Source organism: Sminthopsis crassicaudata, chromosome 5 (assembly GCF_048593235.1).
Source record: "Sminthopsis crassicaudata isolate SCR6 chromosome 5, ASM4859323v1, whole genome shotgun sequence".
In the NCBI taxonomy this organism is placed as follows: Eukaryota; Metazoa; Chordata; class Mammalia; order Dasyuromorphia; family Dasyuridae; genus Sminthopsis; species Sminthopsis crassicaudata.
In genome coordinates, this window is record NC_133621.1 from 146489604 (window position 1) to 146506281 (window position 16678).

The 16678-nt window shown below is 33.1% G+C and overlaps 1 protein-coding gene across 2 annotated transcripts in view; it reads left to right on the forward strand.

Annotated features, from left to right (window-relative positions):
- FBXL13 (F-box and leucine rich repeat protein 13) overlaps nucleotides 1-16678 on the forward strand; it is a 245322-nt gene that overhangs the window by 158881 nt on the left and 69763 nt on the right. For both annotated transcript variants that reach the window (XR_012482417.1, XM_074268454.1), the window contains exons 12-13: nucleotides 4247-4366; nucleotides 6686-6812. Coding sequence is in view for 1 of the 2 variants with exons in the window: in XM_074268454.1 (XP_074124555.1) it covers nucleotides 4247-4366; nucleotides 6686-6812 (247 nt within the window). In the remaining variant the exon portion in view is untranslated. The remainder of the gene's footprint in view (nucleotides 1-4246; nucleotides 4367-6685; nucleotides 6813-16678) is intronic.

Consider the following 16678-nt stretch of genomic DNA (forward strand, 5'->3'; position numbering starts at 1 on the left):
GAGCTTCAGCAGGGGACAACAGGCACAAGTAGGGAGTAACAATGTGTGAAACACGTTTCAGGATTATTGACTTGATATCAGATCAAAATCAAAAACATCAGGAGAGAAAGAAATTGTATTCAGAGGAATTGATTGAAGAAGCTATGGCTAATCTTACAAGGAAATGGTAAGAGCCTAGATTAGAGTGGCAGCCATGGAACTTAGACACAAGGGCAAGAGACTGGACAAGAATAAATAGGCTTTATGGAATATCAGAAGGGAAAGAAGCCTTAGAGATTATGTAGTCCAATACACATCCTAGAAAATACCTCTTCTATAAAAATTCCTGACAGGTGTTCACTTAATATATACATGAAGACCATTTTACTTTGGAACAGCTCTAAGTATTAGAAAGGTTTTTTCCCCTTGTATGTAATCAAAATCAGTTTTTTTGTGATATCCATTGTTTCTAATTTGGGGGATAAAAAAGGGATGGATCTCTCATAGAAGTCCACACTCCTATTTCCCACTTCTTTTTCTTTTCATCTTTCTTGCCTTCTTTGACATCTTTCCTTGCTCTGCTCAATAAAACATTTCTCAAGTGCCTAATGCAGAATACATGGACATTACATAGACTATGTGAATCTTTAACATTTACTGTGTATATAGCTGAAGAATAACATCAATATAGTTTCCTGGTATTAGACAGTTTAGCTCAGATTATAAGCTCTAAAATGTGTGGTGGTGAGTATAGAGCAGATTTTTAACTATAAAAAGGTCCCTGTGAGCTTTGCCCACTTTTAGTCCACTTCATTTCTAATGTTCAGTTTCGGAGCTACCTTCTTTAGATCTCCTAGTTTCTAAAAGAGTTAGGTTCTTGCTTTATGTATCTTTAGTTTCATTCCATGGACTTCCAAATGAAACTGCATATAGATTTATACCTCTTCATCCATATTCCTGTTTTTTTCCTGCCTCTTATCCTAGAAAATTCTGACACTGTTCTCTTTTTTTTTCTGGTCTATTTTTCCCTTAAAGTCTCCTAGATATTTTATTCTTCCCTCTGTTTTTGTCTGTCTTGTGCTATTCTATTTTACTCTATAAATTTCCCTTGAACAATATATCTGCTATCTTGAATCTTTACTACTATTTTCTTTTTCCTTCTCTTCCATTCCCATTTTTGTGGGATTTTCTTACCACTTTTCTCTCAGATAATTAATCAATCAACATTAATCAAACAAACATTTCAATGTTCCACTTATTGTCCTTGACATATTTTCAAATAATTTATATACAATATCTCTAGCTGGTTTATTTAGATTTTATGAAAAGGATATATATGAAACCAAGTTTTCATCACATAGAAGATTTGGAAAATTCTACTACGCAAGAGCTCCAGCTAAGTTATTAGAGCTTAAAAGTCCACTATGACTTTTGGGATACCTTACATTTCCAAATGTCTTTCTAACTTTCTTCTACATCATAGTTTAACTTTACTCAGGATTCCAAGATACTACATGCTACTTTGTCAGTGAATAGAAGAAATGACACAAGGAAACAAGAAAGTTTTTTTCATCTTGCTAATTTTTTCCCCTTTTCATTTAATAAGGGCAATTAGCATATTTAGAGAAAGTAGATGAAGTGGTAAAAAGTATAAAGAACAATTAGGCCACTCTCCTGAACTTAGTGTTCTCATTAAAATATATATATACATATACATATATATATATAAATATAATTTCATCGGAAGACTGAAAAGGACATAGAATTGGAATAAACAGAGTGTTCACTCAACAAACAGTATTCCAAAGTTTATCTGTGATTTGACTGTTTGGAACTCAGTGCATTTTCCCATAGAATTAGCAGTTAGGACCAGAGGTCTAGTTTACCTAAGACATAAATTGATGTATAGTGCTAATAGTTTGTGACCTTGTCACGAGTTATCTGTCATTATTTAATGAGAAAATGCATTTTGAGTAATGAAACTCATTCATAGTGAATCCCTCATCAGTGATGAGAATGGGTGTGAGAAAGGATGTATTATCTTATGAAACAATAACTTATGAATTCTTCTTATATATTAACATTAAAAAAAAACCTCTTCAGAATATCTATATTTTACTTGAGAGGAGTCATCTCTTTGGATCAATCATTTTCCAGAGCTTTTTAAAGAGTAGACAAAAAATAATTATCTTAGTGGAGAGTGAGGAGGACAAGGGCTGCAGATTTTGATTCCTCTAGTGCCCATTTTTGAACAAGTTCTTTTCCCCTCTTGAGACAACAGGGGGTTAAGTGATTCAGCCAGTATGTTGTCAAGTGTCTAAGGCCAGGTCTGGTGTTTCATCCACTGTGCCATAGAGTGGCCCTGACCAACTTCTTTCTAAGTTGAACTTTTGTAAATTGGGCATTTATTTACTTTTTTCTAGTAACAATTTTGCCTTAGAAAGAAAGAAATGATGGCAACTATAAATGGAAAGAGCAAATAAGGGGCACCAAATAACAACTTCTCTTCATTTCCTTTTCATGATCTATTTCTCATTCTTGTGCACAGTGTACATAAAGTGTACATAAAGGCTACTTGATTGACTTATTTTAATGATGGGAAATGACTAAATGAAACAAAAAAAAGCACTTTTGACTCATATAGTATTTGGTAACAGAGTCCCTTTTAGTGTCTTTGTATGCTTACTTTATCTGACTTTTAAGATAGTTTTGTGAAAGTGGGAAGAATAATAGTCACGTTTGTATTGGAGGAACTTAGAATTGCTTATGTGGTGAGACCCCATGTGTAGTGACGGCTGATCCCCCTTACCACCACCACCACCACATATAGTATGATGCTGTCATTATGTGACTTGAAGAGGGACTGAGTAGACATCTCTAGTCTCTTTCTACCTTTCTCTAGGGGAGACTTCAGTTTTCTTCCAGGAGAGGAAGAATGAAATTGGGCTGGAGGCTACTCTCCTCTCCTCAGATAAAGGGTGGAGGGAGGTAGGCTAGAATTACATCTATCTGCTCCATTTTGTAAGTCTAGGAGATATGAACAAGTTCAAGTTCAAGTTCAAGTTAATTATTGGGGAAGAGGAGGACCCTAGGCTCTATTTCTAAGGCTTGATCCCTTTCACACCAAAAACCATAATGAACACATATAACAGTTCCACAATGAAAACATATAACTTGGCCAAGAAATACATTTATCCAAATCATAATCCAAACAAATAAGAGAAAGTATAGAGAAGAGAATATATACTGGACAATACAGAGTAAAGGAACTCTCTCATTAGGATCAAAGTAACTCAGCTCAGTTGAGAGAGGATATCCTTCCCTCAGCTTACTGCACTAGAGACTTCCTATAACTCTCCCTTGGATGAGATCTGGGATCTAGAAAGTTGAGAAAAGACCTCTCCCAATGCCTTTCTGTGGCATGGTGATGAGCCTGGGTTCTCAAAGGCTACTCTAGTGAAGTACAAGCTCTGGATCAGTCAACCAGTTAATCAACATGCATTTATTAAGTACTGAGTACGGGGGATACAAAGACAAACATCCTCACAGCTTTGGAAAGCTCTCATTTAATGGGAGAGTCCATATACAAACAACTGTGTCCTTAAAAGTTATAAACAGAGTAAATTAGGAGTAACATCAGAGGAAAGTCAGTAGCATTAAATGGGAATTGGAAAAGATCTCTTGCAAAAAGTGAGATTTTAACTGAGATCTGAAAGAAGCCAAGGGAATTAGGAGACAGAGGAAAAGAGGAAGAATATTGCAGGCATGATGGATGGCTACCCAATGAAAATGCACATGAATACATTGAAAATGGGGTGAAAGTCTTTGAATGTGGCCTAGTGATAGACCTTGTTTTTAATTTGAGAATCAGCCTAGCCACAATCAGCAAGGCTTTTCATCAAAAGGTTGGCCACCTGCTGACTTTTTTTTTTTAAGTTTTAGTGACTCAAAAACTAGTAAGGGTTGGAAAGGTTGCAATCTATATCAATAGAGGAGTTCCCACACCCACAAAATTGTAGGATCCTAAACTAGAAGGGCCCTAGAAGCTTTCTACTATTTTCAAATGAGAAATCTGAGACCCAAGAAAGGTGAATGACATGTCAAGTTGCAGATAGCAGACAGTAGAAGGAGGATATGAAATCATGTCTTTTTGAACTAATGTTTATTCTCTTGTGCCATCCTGTCTCTAGTAATTAATAAAGTGTTTACTATCTAGTATTTCACTTCACATAAAGCATATGTAAAGCAAATTTTTCCATTCTTTCAGAATTGGTGATGCTGGCCTAAGGAGCTTTCTTGGTGGACCTTCAAGTTCAAAACTTAGAGAACTGAATTTAACTCACTGTGCTCAAATAAGTGATCTTTCCCTTGCAGAAATGGGAGAAAGGTATAGTAAAGAACTGCAGTGTTCTGTATTAGTTTATCAAAATATTTAATAATGGCCTGTTATTTATTTATTTATTTTTTACAATTTGGGAGAAAATGAGTAGACACCAAAAGAAAATCAATCTTCGTTGAAATTTAGGTTAAAAGTGGTCATGGAAGTTGTACATCTCTATGGAGCTAAAGCAGGTCACCAATTTTTTGTAAAAGAGGGTTTAATGAGACAATATATTGTACAATATCTAGAAAAGGGGCCATTTCACCATATTTTGAGAGTATAATGTTCTACTTGAATTTTACATTCTGCCTCCTTTGCCCTTGTATAGAGTGGATGTAGAGGTCTCATGTCCATCATAAATACAAGCATAATTGGCATGGAATTGAAGTACAGCTCAGGATGCTTTATAAAAGCTCTTATTCGGCCATAGGATCTTTTGGATTACAGTAGTGGTGATAAAAATGATCAGAAATTTAACAGCTATTAAAACACCAATTACCGTTTATAACCATTGTCTTTGGTTGTAGTGTTCTCATGTCTGACTCTTCAGGACCCCATTTGGAGTTTTCTTGGCAAAGTTATTGGAATTGCCATTTCTTTCTCCAGCTCATTTTACAGATGAGGAAACAGGCAAATAGGATAAAGTGACTTGCTCAGAGTCACACAATTAGGAAGTGTCTGAGGCTGGATTTGAACTCAGGAAGATGAGTCCCCCTGACTTCAGGTTTGACACTCTATCCACTGTACTACCTAGCTACCCTATAAACAGTGTTACTTGTACCTATCTAGGATTATGTTTATTGTCAGCCTTTTCCTATACTTCAAACTTTTAAAATTGGGTAGATCATGATTATCACTACCACCACCATCTCATAGTTATATTTTCTTCCCAACAATCATATGAATTTAGTCGTTTAAATATCATTGTCCCAATTTCACAGCCCCTGGACTGCTTGGAGACCTTGTGTTTCATGCTCAGCACACTATATGCTTAGTAGTGGTTTTGGTGAACTGAATGGAGAGGGCAAAAATGATAGGAAACTGTAGCTGATACTGTTCAAGTGACTATTTAGTTGTATGTGTGGGAGCTAAGAGCAATATATCTATTTTCTGATGATTTATTTATTATACATGTTTCAGACATGCAGAATATGTGGGAGGATAGGTTTTTCTTTCCAACAAAGTGTTCTAATCATGTTGCCAAAAGCTTGTGGGGCCAGCACATATATTACTAAAATTCATGGTCATGTAAGCCATTTTGTTTCCTAAGTTGGATTTGGAGTCCAGGTCTGCCAATTATTTTCCTTTGTGATCCTGGACAATTAACAACTTCTCTGGGTCTAGTTTCTCATATGCTAAGAGAAAAGATTGGAATATGATCATCTTTTTCTAAAGACCTAAAGTTCTAAAAACAACCTATGATTCTATAACCTAATCTTGATCTATATGACACTAATGTGTATATATATATATATATATATATATGTATATATGTTGTATATGTATATGTTACATATATATATATATATATGAGTTATTATTGCAAAAATCAGCAACATGATAGACTAGGAAACTAATTTTACTATATGTCCTTTGTGGTCTATAGATATCATATATGGTGTTAGGGACTTCTCCCATACAGTCACACTGATCTCATTCCTTCCCTAGATTCCTTATGCCCTTCAGACTCATTCCTTTGTGCAGAATATAGGAGCTGAGGCACTTGCCATTCATATATGGAATCTAAATGGATTCTTGCTATGTGGGCCTTCAACCACTGTATCACTGTTTAGGACTCAATCACTAGGACCTTAAAACACAACCATTCACACTCACTGTGTCAAGTCTCTGAACACTTTCTAGCCTGCAGAACCCTAACTTTACCCGATGCTGAATCTATTCCTCTGAGAACGTGCATCACTCACTCCCTCTCTTGCTTCCTCTCTTCACAGCATTCACAGACTCACGGCTCTTATTATGTATCTCTCATAAGCTCCCAAGACTAGCCTTCTCTCCTCAATCATATTGGCATTTTATATATTTACTTCCACACTGATAGAAATTTTTTCTTTCCTTTATATACTCAGAGACTAGTTTTTACTACCAACTACATGAAAAAGTCCCAATGCTTTAAATTAAATATAATGCTTTAAATTAAATAAAATGCTTTAAAATTAAATATAAATCAATTGAATATGAATATCAAAAATATGAAAAATTGAAACCCATCCATTTTTGCCAAACTTGGAAAAAATCTCTACTTTTAACACTGGTATAAAAATTAAAAATTTATTGGGAATGTATTTTTTTTTTTTTTTATTTTAGGTGTCGTAGTCTTACCTACTTGAATTTACGTAGTTGTACACAGTTGACTGATTGTGGGATTGAGTTCATTACCAAGCTTCCAAACTTGATTTCAATTGATCTTTCTGTAACATCCATCACTGATGAGGTAAAAATGAAAAAAAATTTGCTAAAAAACTAAACTCAGGTCTTCAAAATTATTTTTCTATGTACCATATTAAACTCATAAATCACTTTATTTGGAAAACTTTTAAAAATAGACATTTATTTGCTTTAAGAATTTGATTAAAAGGGCAAGTTTAGTAATATTGTTTCTGGATTATTAAAACTTAATTTATATTAATCAGAAGATATTTCTTCCAGATAATCAAATGCTACAAAATTCTCAAAAAATTTTCTAATGGACTGGAGTTGCATTATTATGTTCAGAAGTGATTCTTATGAACAAAATTGTGAATCAGAAGAGGATAAGTTTGTTTATAAAGTATAGCAGATTAATAGGGGGATGGGCTGACTTGTAAGGTTTGGGTCCACAATTCCTCAGTTTGTCAGGTGTGTATTAGTCATCCTTATATCCTGCACACTTCTTCCCAAAATAAAATCTCATATCACATGTATCTCCTGTTTCCTTTCTTCCTCTATAAATTATCTTATACAAGACTGTCTGGGAAAAGTCATAAGATCATTAATTCTGTTCTTCTATCCAGCAATCCTTTTGGCATATTAAAAGCTATTGCTTAAGAGATACATTTGTATGACTCAGTGATGAAGTAGTATCCTGCCCACTATTAGCCCACACCACCCTTTTTCATACCAGTAGTTACAAGCATTTTTCAGATTGTAGGATACCGAGGTTCAGTGTAGGTCATATTCAATGGGGGCTTCCTTATTAGGGTCAATGGGAATGGACTTCAGGAAATACCAGTTTGCATCAGATTTCAACATCCTTCAATTAACATGCCTAGCTTGTTAAAAGTTTAGATTTATTTCTGTATAGAAGCAGTGTGCTATAAAACTACCTCAGACTCCATTTGATTCCAAAGTTTTGGTTCTAGAATTCTAGTAAGTTATTTTTTATCCCTCAATATAAAACTATACAAATTAAAGGAAGGGTTCTCTTGAACACACTAACATCTCTGTTGGAACTCTTCTTCAGAGTAGAAAAAAAATCTGGGAATGCTTTCTTTTCTTCCCCTACTGTCTTCTATAATTTGTACTACCTCCTTCCAGAATGGATGGAGAAACCCTAAGTGGAACTCCCTCTACCCCCCAAATTAGTTTCAATAATAAGGCTCTGGTATAATGTGGGTAAGTAGAAAATGTAGTCTAGTGGTCTCCCTTGAGATTAATTGTATTGGAAGACATAAACTCCCCAATTCCTTGGCAGTCAGGCTCTTGCAATTTTTAACACAAGCAGAAATGAAAGAAGAGAGACAGGTTATTGACCTTATGACACAGATTTGTCATACCCTGCAAGCCTGGATCACAAGACACATAAGTACAGGACTGAGGACTTGAGGGATATAATGGATAATATTCCTACTGCTTTTCTATTCTACCAGCAAAATTTCTTTTTTTTAAAAAACTGCATCACTATCGATTTCTCCTAAGACACTGAGCTCCACAGAGACATTAGAATGGACCGTCTTAAAGTCAAATCACAGATGCCTCCTTGAGATCAGAAAACAATGGAGAATGGGAACCAAAGAAAAACTAAAAGTATATGGATGTCAAGCAAAATTTAGACTTAGAGGAACCAAAGTGCAGGGCCCAAAGTGTTACTCTGTTGTGCTGGAGTAGAGCACACTCATAGAACTTAAGATTGCATCTTTTGAAAGGAATTTTATAGGTGGAAAATAAGTCCAGATCTTGACATAAATGCTGAAAGCAATGAAAAATGACACAAGGAACAAAAGAATTATTTAAAAACAATAGCAGCAGCAAGAAAACTAGAAACCCTATAAATGTATAGAAATCTAAGACCATTTGTAGCAGGGGCAAATGCCACTATATACCTCTATAGTTTAGCAGGGCATTGCTACCCAGTATCACAGTTCATTAATTAATATTCATAATGAAGACACTGAATCCACAAGAAAAGTTTCATTCCTTTCAGTATATATTGTTCCATAAAGCAAGAAATATTTAGTATATTTTTAGAAATGAAAAATATTCTTTCTCTCCTACTAAAAATTCTCAGAAAAACATCTTCAAAAGAAAAAGCTAAGGTTATTTATTTAAACATTTTATTCTTCTGTGATTCATCTGAATGAAATAGTGATACTCAAATACTCAGATGAATCTTTGATCACCTCAATTTAGGAATTCCTTCTAACAATGCAAATTGCAATTCATGCATTATAATCAGAATATATTCTTTTATGTTCAGTGAATGGTTTGCATATGCAACCTTTAAAAGAAAAAAATGTTCTTACAATTTATAGCATAAGAAACTTCAATATGGAAGTTGCCCTCTTGTTGTTTTTGTATATATTTGTATAGTATTGGATTAATTAGACTTTTGAAAATTGAGATTATGTTTATAATATGTGAATATAAAATGAGTGTGTATATATATATATATGTTATATAAAATGGTGACTTTGTAAATAATATAAAATAAATATTTAGGAATAGTCAACTTTTAAAATATATTTTATTATAGATAAAGATAATATATTTGGTATCTTGATAAATTTAATAGGGTTATATTGTAAAGCTATTTAAAATTAAGTATTTAAATCTCTTACTATTGTCTACTTGAAAATGACATTATTAAAACCAACCCAGAAGCTAATCTTTTCCTTCATTTTTTTTCTGCTGCCTATTTTCTCAGAATGGAAAAGGGCCTGATACAGTCTTTTAAGTCTTTTGCCTATTTGTTGTTCTCATGGTTCAGACACTACTACATTTTTGCTAATAAGAAGGATCTTTTAGAAATAAAGTCTCTCAAAATAAAGCAATTAATCTGGGAGTTATATTCTTTTATTCTCTCAATTATTATTTCAATTTGTTTCCTACTTCAGTCATCATTAAGACGACATTTACTTTCTCTATTAATATCTCAGACACATAATATTTGCTGCTGACACCAAAAATATTTTGTTGATACTACAATGTTTTTGCACCAGTTTTTCCTCTTCCCACAAACAAGATGAATGATGTTGAAACTTACCGTCAAGTAGAATTGTAATTTTTTTGAACTGGGAATAAAAACTGTTATTATTGGCCATATTTAATGAATGAAGCTCTAAGCTTCATTAGTAGTGATTTCAGGAATGGGTAACATATCACACGGAAGGGGAACCAGTTGTAAAATTTATACTGTCAGTAGTTTGTGTAAAAATAAAGTATGGTAATAATATCTGTGATTGTAATTTGTTAAAGTAATTAGAGGAGGTAATGATTACATTTTGCTTCCTTCATGTATTCTTGATGAATTAAATAAACATAAATATAAAAAATCAAATATATTTTAATTTTGTTTTATAGATGTTATTAAATTAACATCATTATTGTAAAGATTTAATGAAATTCAAGGATTATTCTAGTTCAAATTTGATGACCTTATAAATGTTTTAGATTGAATTGTCACATAGATATATAATAATATCCATTTTATAATGCCATATTAATAGGATAGTACTAAATACAGAATAAGGAAAAAAAAAGTTTTTCCTCTCTCATTCTTGGTAAATGCTCTTAAGTATCCATCTTAATATCCAGGGATCTGAGAGTGGTCAGATGCTTCTTAGAATCCTTCTTCTTTCCTTCCTTCAAGTCCCATCTGAGGTGCCATTTCCTATGGGAAGTCTTCCTTTATTACTTCTAATTATTAGTCCTCTCTTTCTCTCCTCATATTAAATTATATTTATATATTTCTATGTAGAGAATTGATTCTGTCAAGTTCCATGATCAGTTTGATAAGGATTCAAAGAAACTATAACTGATGTGTGTTCTGGTATGCTTTGATTAAGAGATTTAATTCCTTGACCAATTTACCTCCTTCATAGGGAGGTAAAACTTGTCTGGATCTTTCAAAAATTTCTAAAGAGGGAGTATGGATGTTCCTCACTTGGCACCTCCTGGTTGACGGGTTTCAGGAATTGGAGCTTCTTGCAGTATTAATTGATTGGAAACTTGAGAGGAGGGCCTCTAATCAGAGGCCAACAAAGGAAATCTTCATCAAAAATTGAATCTTTCTAATTTCTTCACCTGAAAATTGTCTGTTTATATTCTTAGATCACTTATAAGTCCTAAATTCTTATAAATTTGAGCCAGTTTTCTGTATATTTTAGAAATTAAAAATTAAAATTTTCATTAAAACCTTTGAATGTAAAAGTATTTTCCAGTTTATTGCTTCTCTTCTAATCTTGTCTGCATTGGTTTTGTTTGTACAAAACCTTTTTAACTTAATATAATCAAAATTATCTTTTTTTGTTCAATAATAATTTTCAGTTCTTCTTTGGCCACAGATTCCTTCCTTCTCCACAGATCTGAGAGGTAAATTATCCTATGTTCTTTAATTTCCTTATAATATCACTATGTCTAAATCATAAGTCCATTTTGATCTTATCTTGATATATGGATGGTGTTAGGTGTGTGTGTGGGTCAAAACCTAGTTTCTGACATGCTAGTTTCCATTTTTCCCAGCAGCTTTTGTCAAATAGTGAATTCTTATCCCAAAAGCTGGGGCCTTTGGGCTTGTCAAACACTAAATTGCTATAGTCATTGCCTATTTTTCCCTGTGTTCATAACCTATTCCACTGATCGCTTTCTCTATTTCTTAATCAGTACCAAATGGTTTTGATGAATGCTGCCTTATAATATAGTTTTAGATCTGGTACAGCTAGGCCACCTTCATTTGCATTTTTTTCATTAATTGAAATTCTTTATCTTTTGTTCTTCCAGGTGAACTTTATTACTCTTTTTTCTAGATCTGTAAAATAATTTCTTGGGAGTTTGATTAGTATAGCACTAAATAAATAGATTAGTTTAGGGAGTATTGTCATTTTTATTATATTCGCTCAACCTATCCAAGAGCACTTGATATGTTTCTAACTGATTAGATCTGACTTTATTTGCATGGGAAGTATTTTGTAATTGTGTTCATATAGTTCCTCACTTTGCCTTGGTAGATAGACTCCTAAATATTTTATATTATCTATAGTTATTTTAAATGGAATTTCTCTTTATATCTCTTGCTGTGGATTTTGTTGATAATATATAAAAATATTGATGATTTATGTGGATTTATTTTGTATCCTGCAACTTTGCTAAAGTTGTGAATAGTTTTTAGTAGTTTTTAGTGATTCTTTAGGGTTCTCTAAGTATACCATCATATCATCTGCAAAGAGTCATAATTGAGTTTCCTCATAACCTACTCTAATTCCTTTAATCTCTTTCTCCACTCTTATTGCCAAAGATAACATTCCTAAAAATATTGAATAGTAATGGTGATAGTGAGCAACTTTGTTTTACTCTTGATCTTATTGGGAATGGTTCTAGTTTATCCCCGTTACATATGATACTTGCTGATGGTTTTAAATAGATGCTACTGATCATTTTAAGAAACTTCATTTATGCCTATATTCTTTAATGTTTTTAATAAGAATGGGTGTTAGATTTTGTCAAATGCTTTTTCTGCATCTATTGAGATAATCATATGATTTTTGTTAGTTTGGTTATTGATATAGTCAGTTATGCTTATAGTTTTTCTAGTATTGAACCAGCCCTGCATCCCTGGTATAAATCGTTCTTGGTCATAGTATATTATCCTGGGAATGACTTTCTGTAATCTCTTTGCTAATATTTTATTTAAGATTTTTGCATAAATATTCATTAGGGAAATTGGTCTATAATTTTCTCTCTGTTTTTATCCTACCTAGTTTAGTTATCAGTGTCATAAAAGGAATTTGTTAGGGTTCCTTCTTTCCCTGTATTTTCAAATAATTTACATAATATTGGAATTAGTTGTTCTTTAAATATTTGGTAAAATTCGCATGTAAATCCAGCTAGCACTGGAGATTTTTTCCTTAGGAAGTTGTTTATTAGCTTGTTCTATTCCTTTTTCTAAAATGAGACTATTTGAGTAATTTATTTCCTCATCTGTTAATTTGGGCCATCTATATTTTTGTAGGTATTCCTGCATTTTACTTAGATTATCAAATTTATTGACATATAGTTGAGTAAAAAACTCCTAATTATTGCTCTAATTGCCTTTTCATTGGTGGAAAGTTCCCCTTTTCATTTTTGAGACTAACAATTTGATTATCTTCTTTCCTTTTTCTAATCAAATGAACTATAGGTTTATCTATTTTCTGGTTTTTTTCACAAAACCAACTCTTAGTTTTATTTATTAATTTATTAGTTTTCTTCTTTCAATTTTATTAATCTCCCCTTTTATTTTCAGAATTTTAAATGTTATTTAATTGGGAGCTTTAATTTGTTGTTTTTCTAGTTTTTTTAATTGTAAGCCCAATTCATTGATCTTCTCTTTCTCTATTTTGTGCAAGCAAGCATCTAACAATATAAAATTTCCCCCAATAACCTCTTAGGCTGCTTTCACACATTTTTTTATTTTGACTCATTATTGTCCTTCTCTTGAATGAAGTTATTGTGTCTATGATTTGTTGTTTCATCCATTCATTTTTTTAGGATTAGATTATTTAATTTCTAATTAATTTTTGGTCTATTTTCCCCTGGACTTTTATTGCATATAATTTTTATTGCATCATGATCTGAAAAAAATGCACTTCCTATTTCTGCCTTTCTCCATTTGATATTGAGGTTTTAATGCCCTAAAACATGGTCAGTTTTTATATAGGTTCCATGAACCACTGAGAAAAAAAGTGTACTCCTTTCTGTTTTCATTCAATATTCTCCAAGGATCTATCATACCTAACTTTTCCAAAATTCTATTTACCTCCTTAACTTTTTTTTTGGTTTATTTTGTGGTTTGATTTATCTCATTCTGAGAGAGCAAAGTTGAGATCTCCCACTATTATAATTTTGCCTTCTTTCTTCTTGTAGCTCTCTTAACTTTTCCTCTAGGAATTTAGATGCTATACCACTTGTAGTTTTAGTATACAAATACTAAACAATACTAAACATAAACTATATGCTTAGTATTGATATTACTTCATTATCTATGCTACCCTTTAGCAGGATATAGTTTCCTTTCTTATCTCTTTTAGTTAGATCTATTTTTGGTTTTGCTTAATCTGAGATCAGGATCACTAGAAAGGTGATTTCTTGTCAGCACTAGCTTTGGAGTGGTCTTGCAAGTAACATCAAGTCGATCAGACTATCGATTCAGAAAAGAAGGACTTCCGAAGTATCATGTATCATGAAGCAAAAAGAGAACTGCCCATCTTCTCTTAACCCTATCCTCCCTTGAGAAAGGATTCAGAAAGGGATTAAACTATGTCATAGAAGACAAATCAGAAAACAAACAAATCCTGGACTTTTATCTTCTCATATTCTATAAATTATTCACACAATACAAATATGATGGGAAGAAAATTGTTTACCTAACTGTCCCAAATGCGTTTCCCTTGGAAGGAGAGAAGCCCAAACCATGCCATTCCATGGCAGAGACCAGAGGCCAGAAAAGGGGAAGGAAAGGGAACAGTATAGATAGCCTTGGAATAAAGAAGATTACTGGAGAAATAGGTTAATTGTTATTGAGATTATTTGGATTCCCTTTGTTTTCTACATTTGTTATGGGCTCCTGTGAATTTTTTATACTTTTTGTAGGATGAAAAAAAAAAGTCCTATACCTGATACTACTTTTTTTTTTTTTAACTCTTTTATCCATACCTGTTGGGAGCTAGATACAGGCCATCTCTGGTGATTTCCTCAGAGTGAACTGTGAGCAATGGAAGCCAAAGAGAGAATGATCTTTTGGATCAGCCTTAAGATCAAGTCTGATTCATGTAAATCCAGAGTTTAAGAGGGCCTTAGGGCTCAAATTACATGTGTAAATGTTGGAACAGTCCATTATATTATAAGCTCCTTGAGCGTAGGATCCATTTTTTATTTTGTCTTTGAATTTCTAAGCCTTTGTACAGTAAGTCCTGTCATATAGCAGACACAGTAAATGTTTGTTGAATTAATTGGAAGGAGAATTGAGAATCAAGAACAGGTGAACAGCAGCAGGAAATCATAAAGAGTAACATGAATACCTGGGAAACACTTATTTGGGTCCTGGGAAATGGGCCTGTGCTTCTGCAGTATGAAGGCCTTTGGCTTTGCTTCTCCTTTATTTAGCCCCATGGGCCCTTGTTCTGGCACTCTTGGGGCAGGGATGAGTCCTGAAAAGGTAAATGGAAGTAGGTGCCAGTGTGCATCTCCAGCCTCGAAAAGAATAGGTAAGTGCTGAGGTGTGTGGAGAATGTTCTCTGCTTCCTGAAATGTGAAAGAAGGGATAGTGGAAAAGGGTGAAAGGAAGTGTCAATGATGCAGTGTGGGAAAAGCTCAGGGTAGTGTCAGAGGCCTCAGAATAGGTCCTTGCCAGCTCTGGGACCTCCATGACTTCTGGGGATGATTTTTCTCATCTGAAAAATTAGGAGATTGGATTAGATGATCTCTGAGGGTCTTTCTAGCTTTATGTGGTTTCTATCATAGTATAAATAATTAGATTAAAATTGATTCAATAATCAGATCCAATGAATAGTTAATAGTATTACTTAAAAGGAAACCCAAATAACTGGAATCCGAACTGGTTAATTCACCAGAATCAAAGAGCAGTTCTTGGTAGTTTAACTTGGAAGTCGGTCTTTGTGCTTATTTAACATTTTTGTAAGGGACTTACAAAGCTTCGATGGTGATTATCAAATTTGTAAATGATCCAAAGCTGTGAATCATAGCTAATAGATGAGTCAGGTTCCAAAAAACATATCGAGAGGCCAAAATGGCGAGACAATGCCAGATGGGACTTGGTAGAGATAATAGTAATTTCCTATATTTGCAATCAAAACCAATTTTACAAGTTTAAAATGAAGGAATCATACAGAGATAGTGGTTATTTGGGAGAAAGATTCAGGGGTTTAATAGATGCTAAGAGTCCATAGTGTGCTATATCAACTCCCCAAACTAATGCAGACTTTAGTGGCATATAATATATCTAAGTTCCTCTCTTTACAATTTTTGGGAAATTTACAATTTTTCTCAGTGCTCTATCAGTCAGCTCTGTTACTTTTGTCTGCATTTTTTTCAAGTAAGAAATTTAGGCTTTTTTTTCCCTACTTCTATTGTTTCTACCTTTCTGTCTCTGGATAAAAATGTTTTTTGTTTTTTTTTTTCCCCATGAAATCTTTTTTTCTCTATCTTTCCCATGGATATTTTAAAATTGCTGGACTTTGTCATAAGTCCTAAGTTTCTTTAGTAACATTCAAGTACTTTTTTTGTTTATTTTATGAGGCATTCATCAGTTTCTTAAATTTACTAACTTCATTTTAAAAATCATTTTAGTATGTTTATTATCTCTTTCATTGTGTCAAAAATATAGCAAAAATATACTATTGTAGCTATTGTCAAAATATATTTTATTTTTGCTTTTTTCATAGTTTCTTTTATTGATTTTTTTTTATTATGTTAGAATTCTTTGCTCGTTTTAAAAAATTATCTTGCAAGGATTTCTGGAAGTTTTGGTTTGTTCTTTTTAAGTATATTCAGAGAATAGACATCTTTGTGAAATTTCATCCTTTTATCTTCTGAGCTTAGAAGGTCATCTCTACACCTTTTTAAAGAAAGTTCTATAGGTACATTTTGCTGCTGGTGATTGCTTTTACAAAAGGTTCATTTTCCGATATGCCTCTTTTCAATTAGCCCCTCTCTCCCTCCCTCCCTCCACCCTGTAACAAAACTGCTAAACAAAATCAACTGACAAAATGACTTATACAAGTGTTCATCTGTTCTCTAGGACTAAAAATTTTGATCACAATTCATCTGAATTGCAGCATTGTTATCATTTATATCATGTCATTTGCATATATTGTTCTTTTGGTTCTG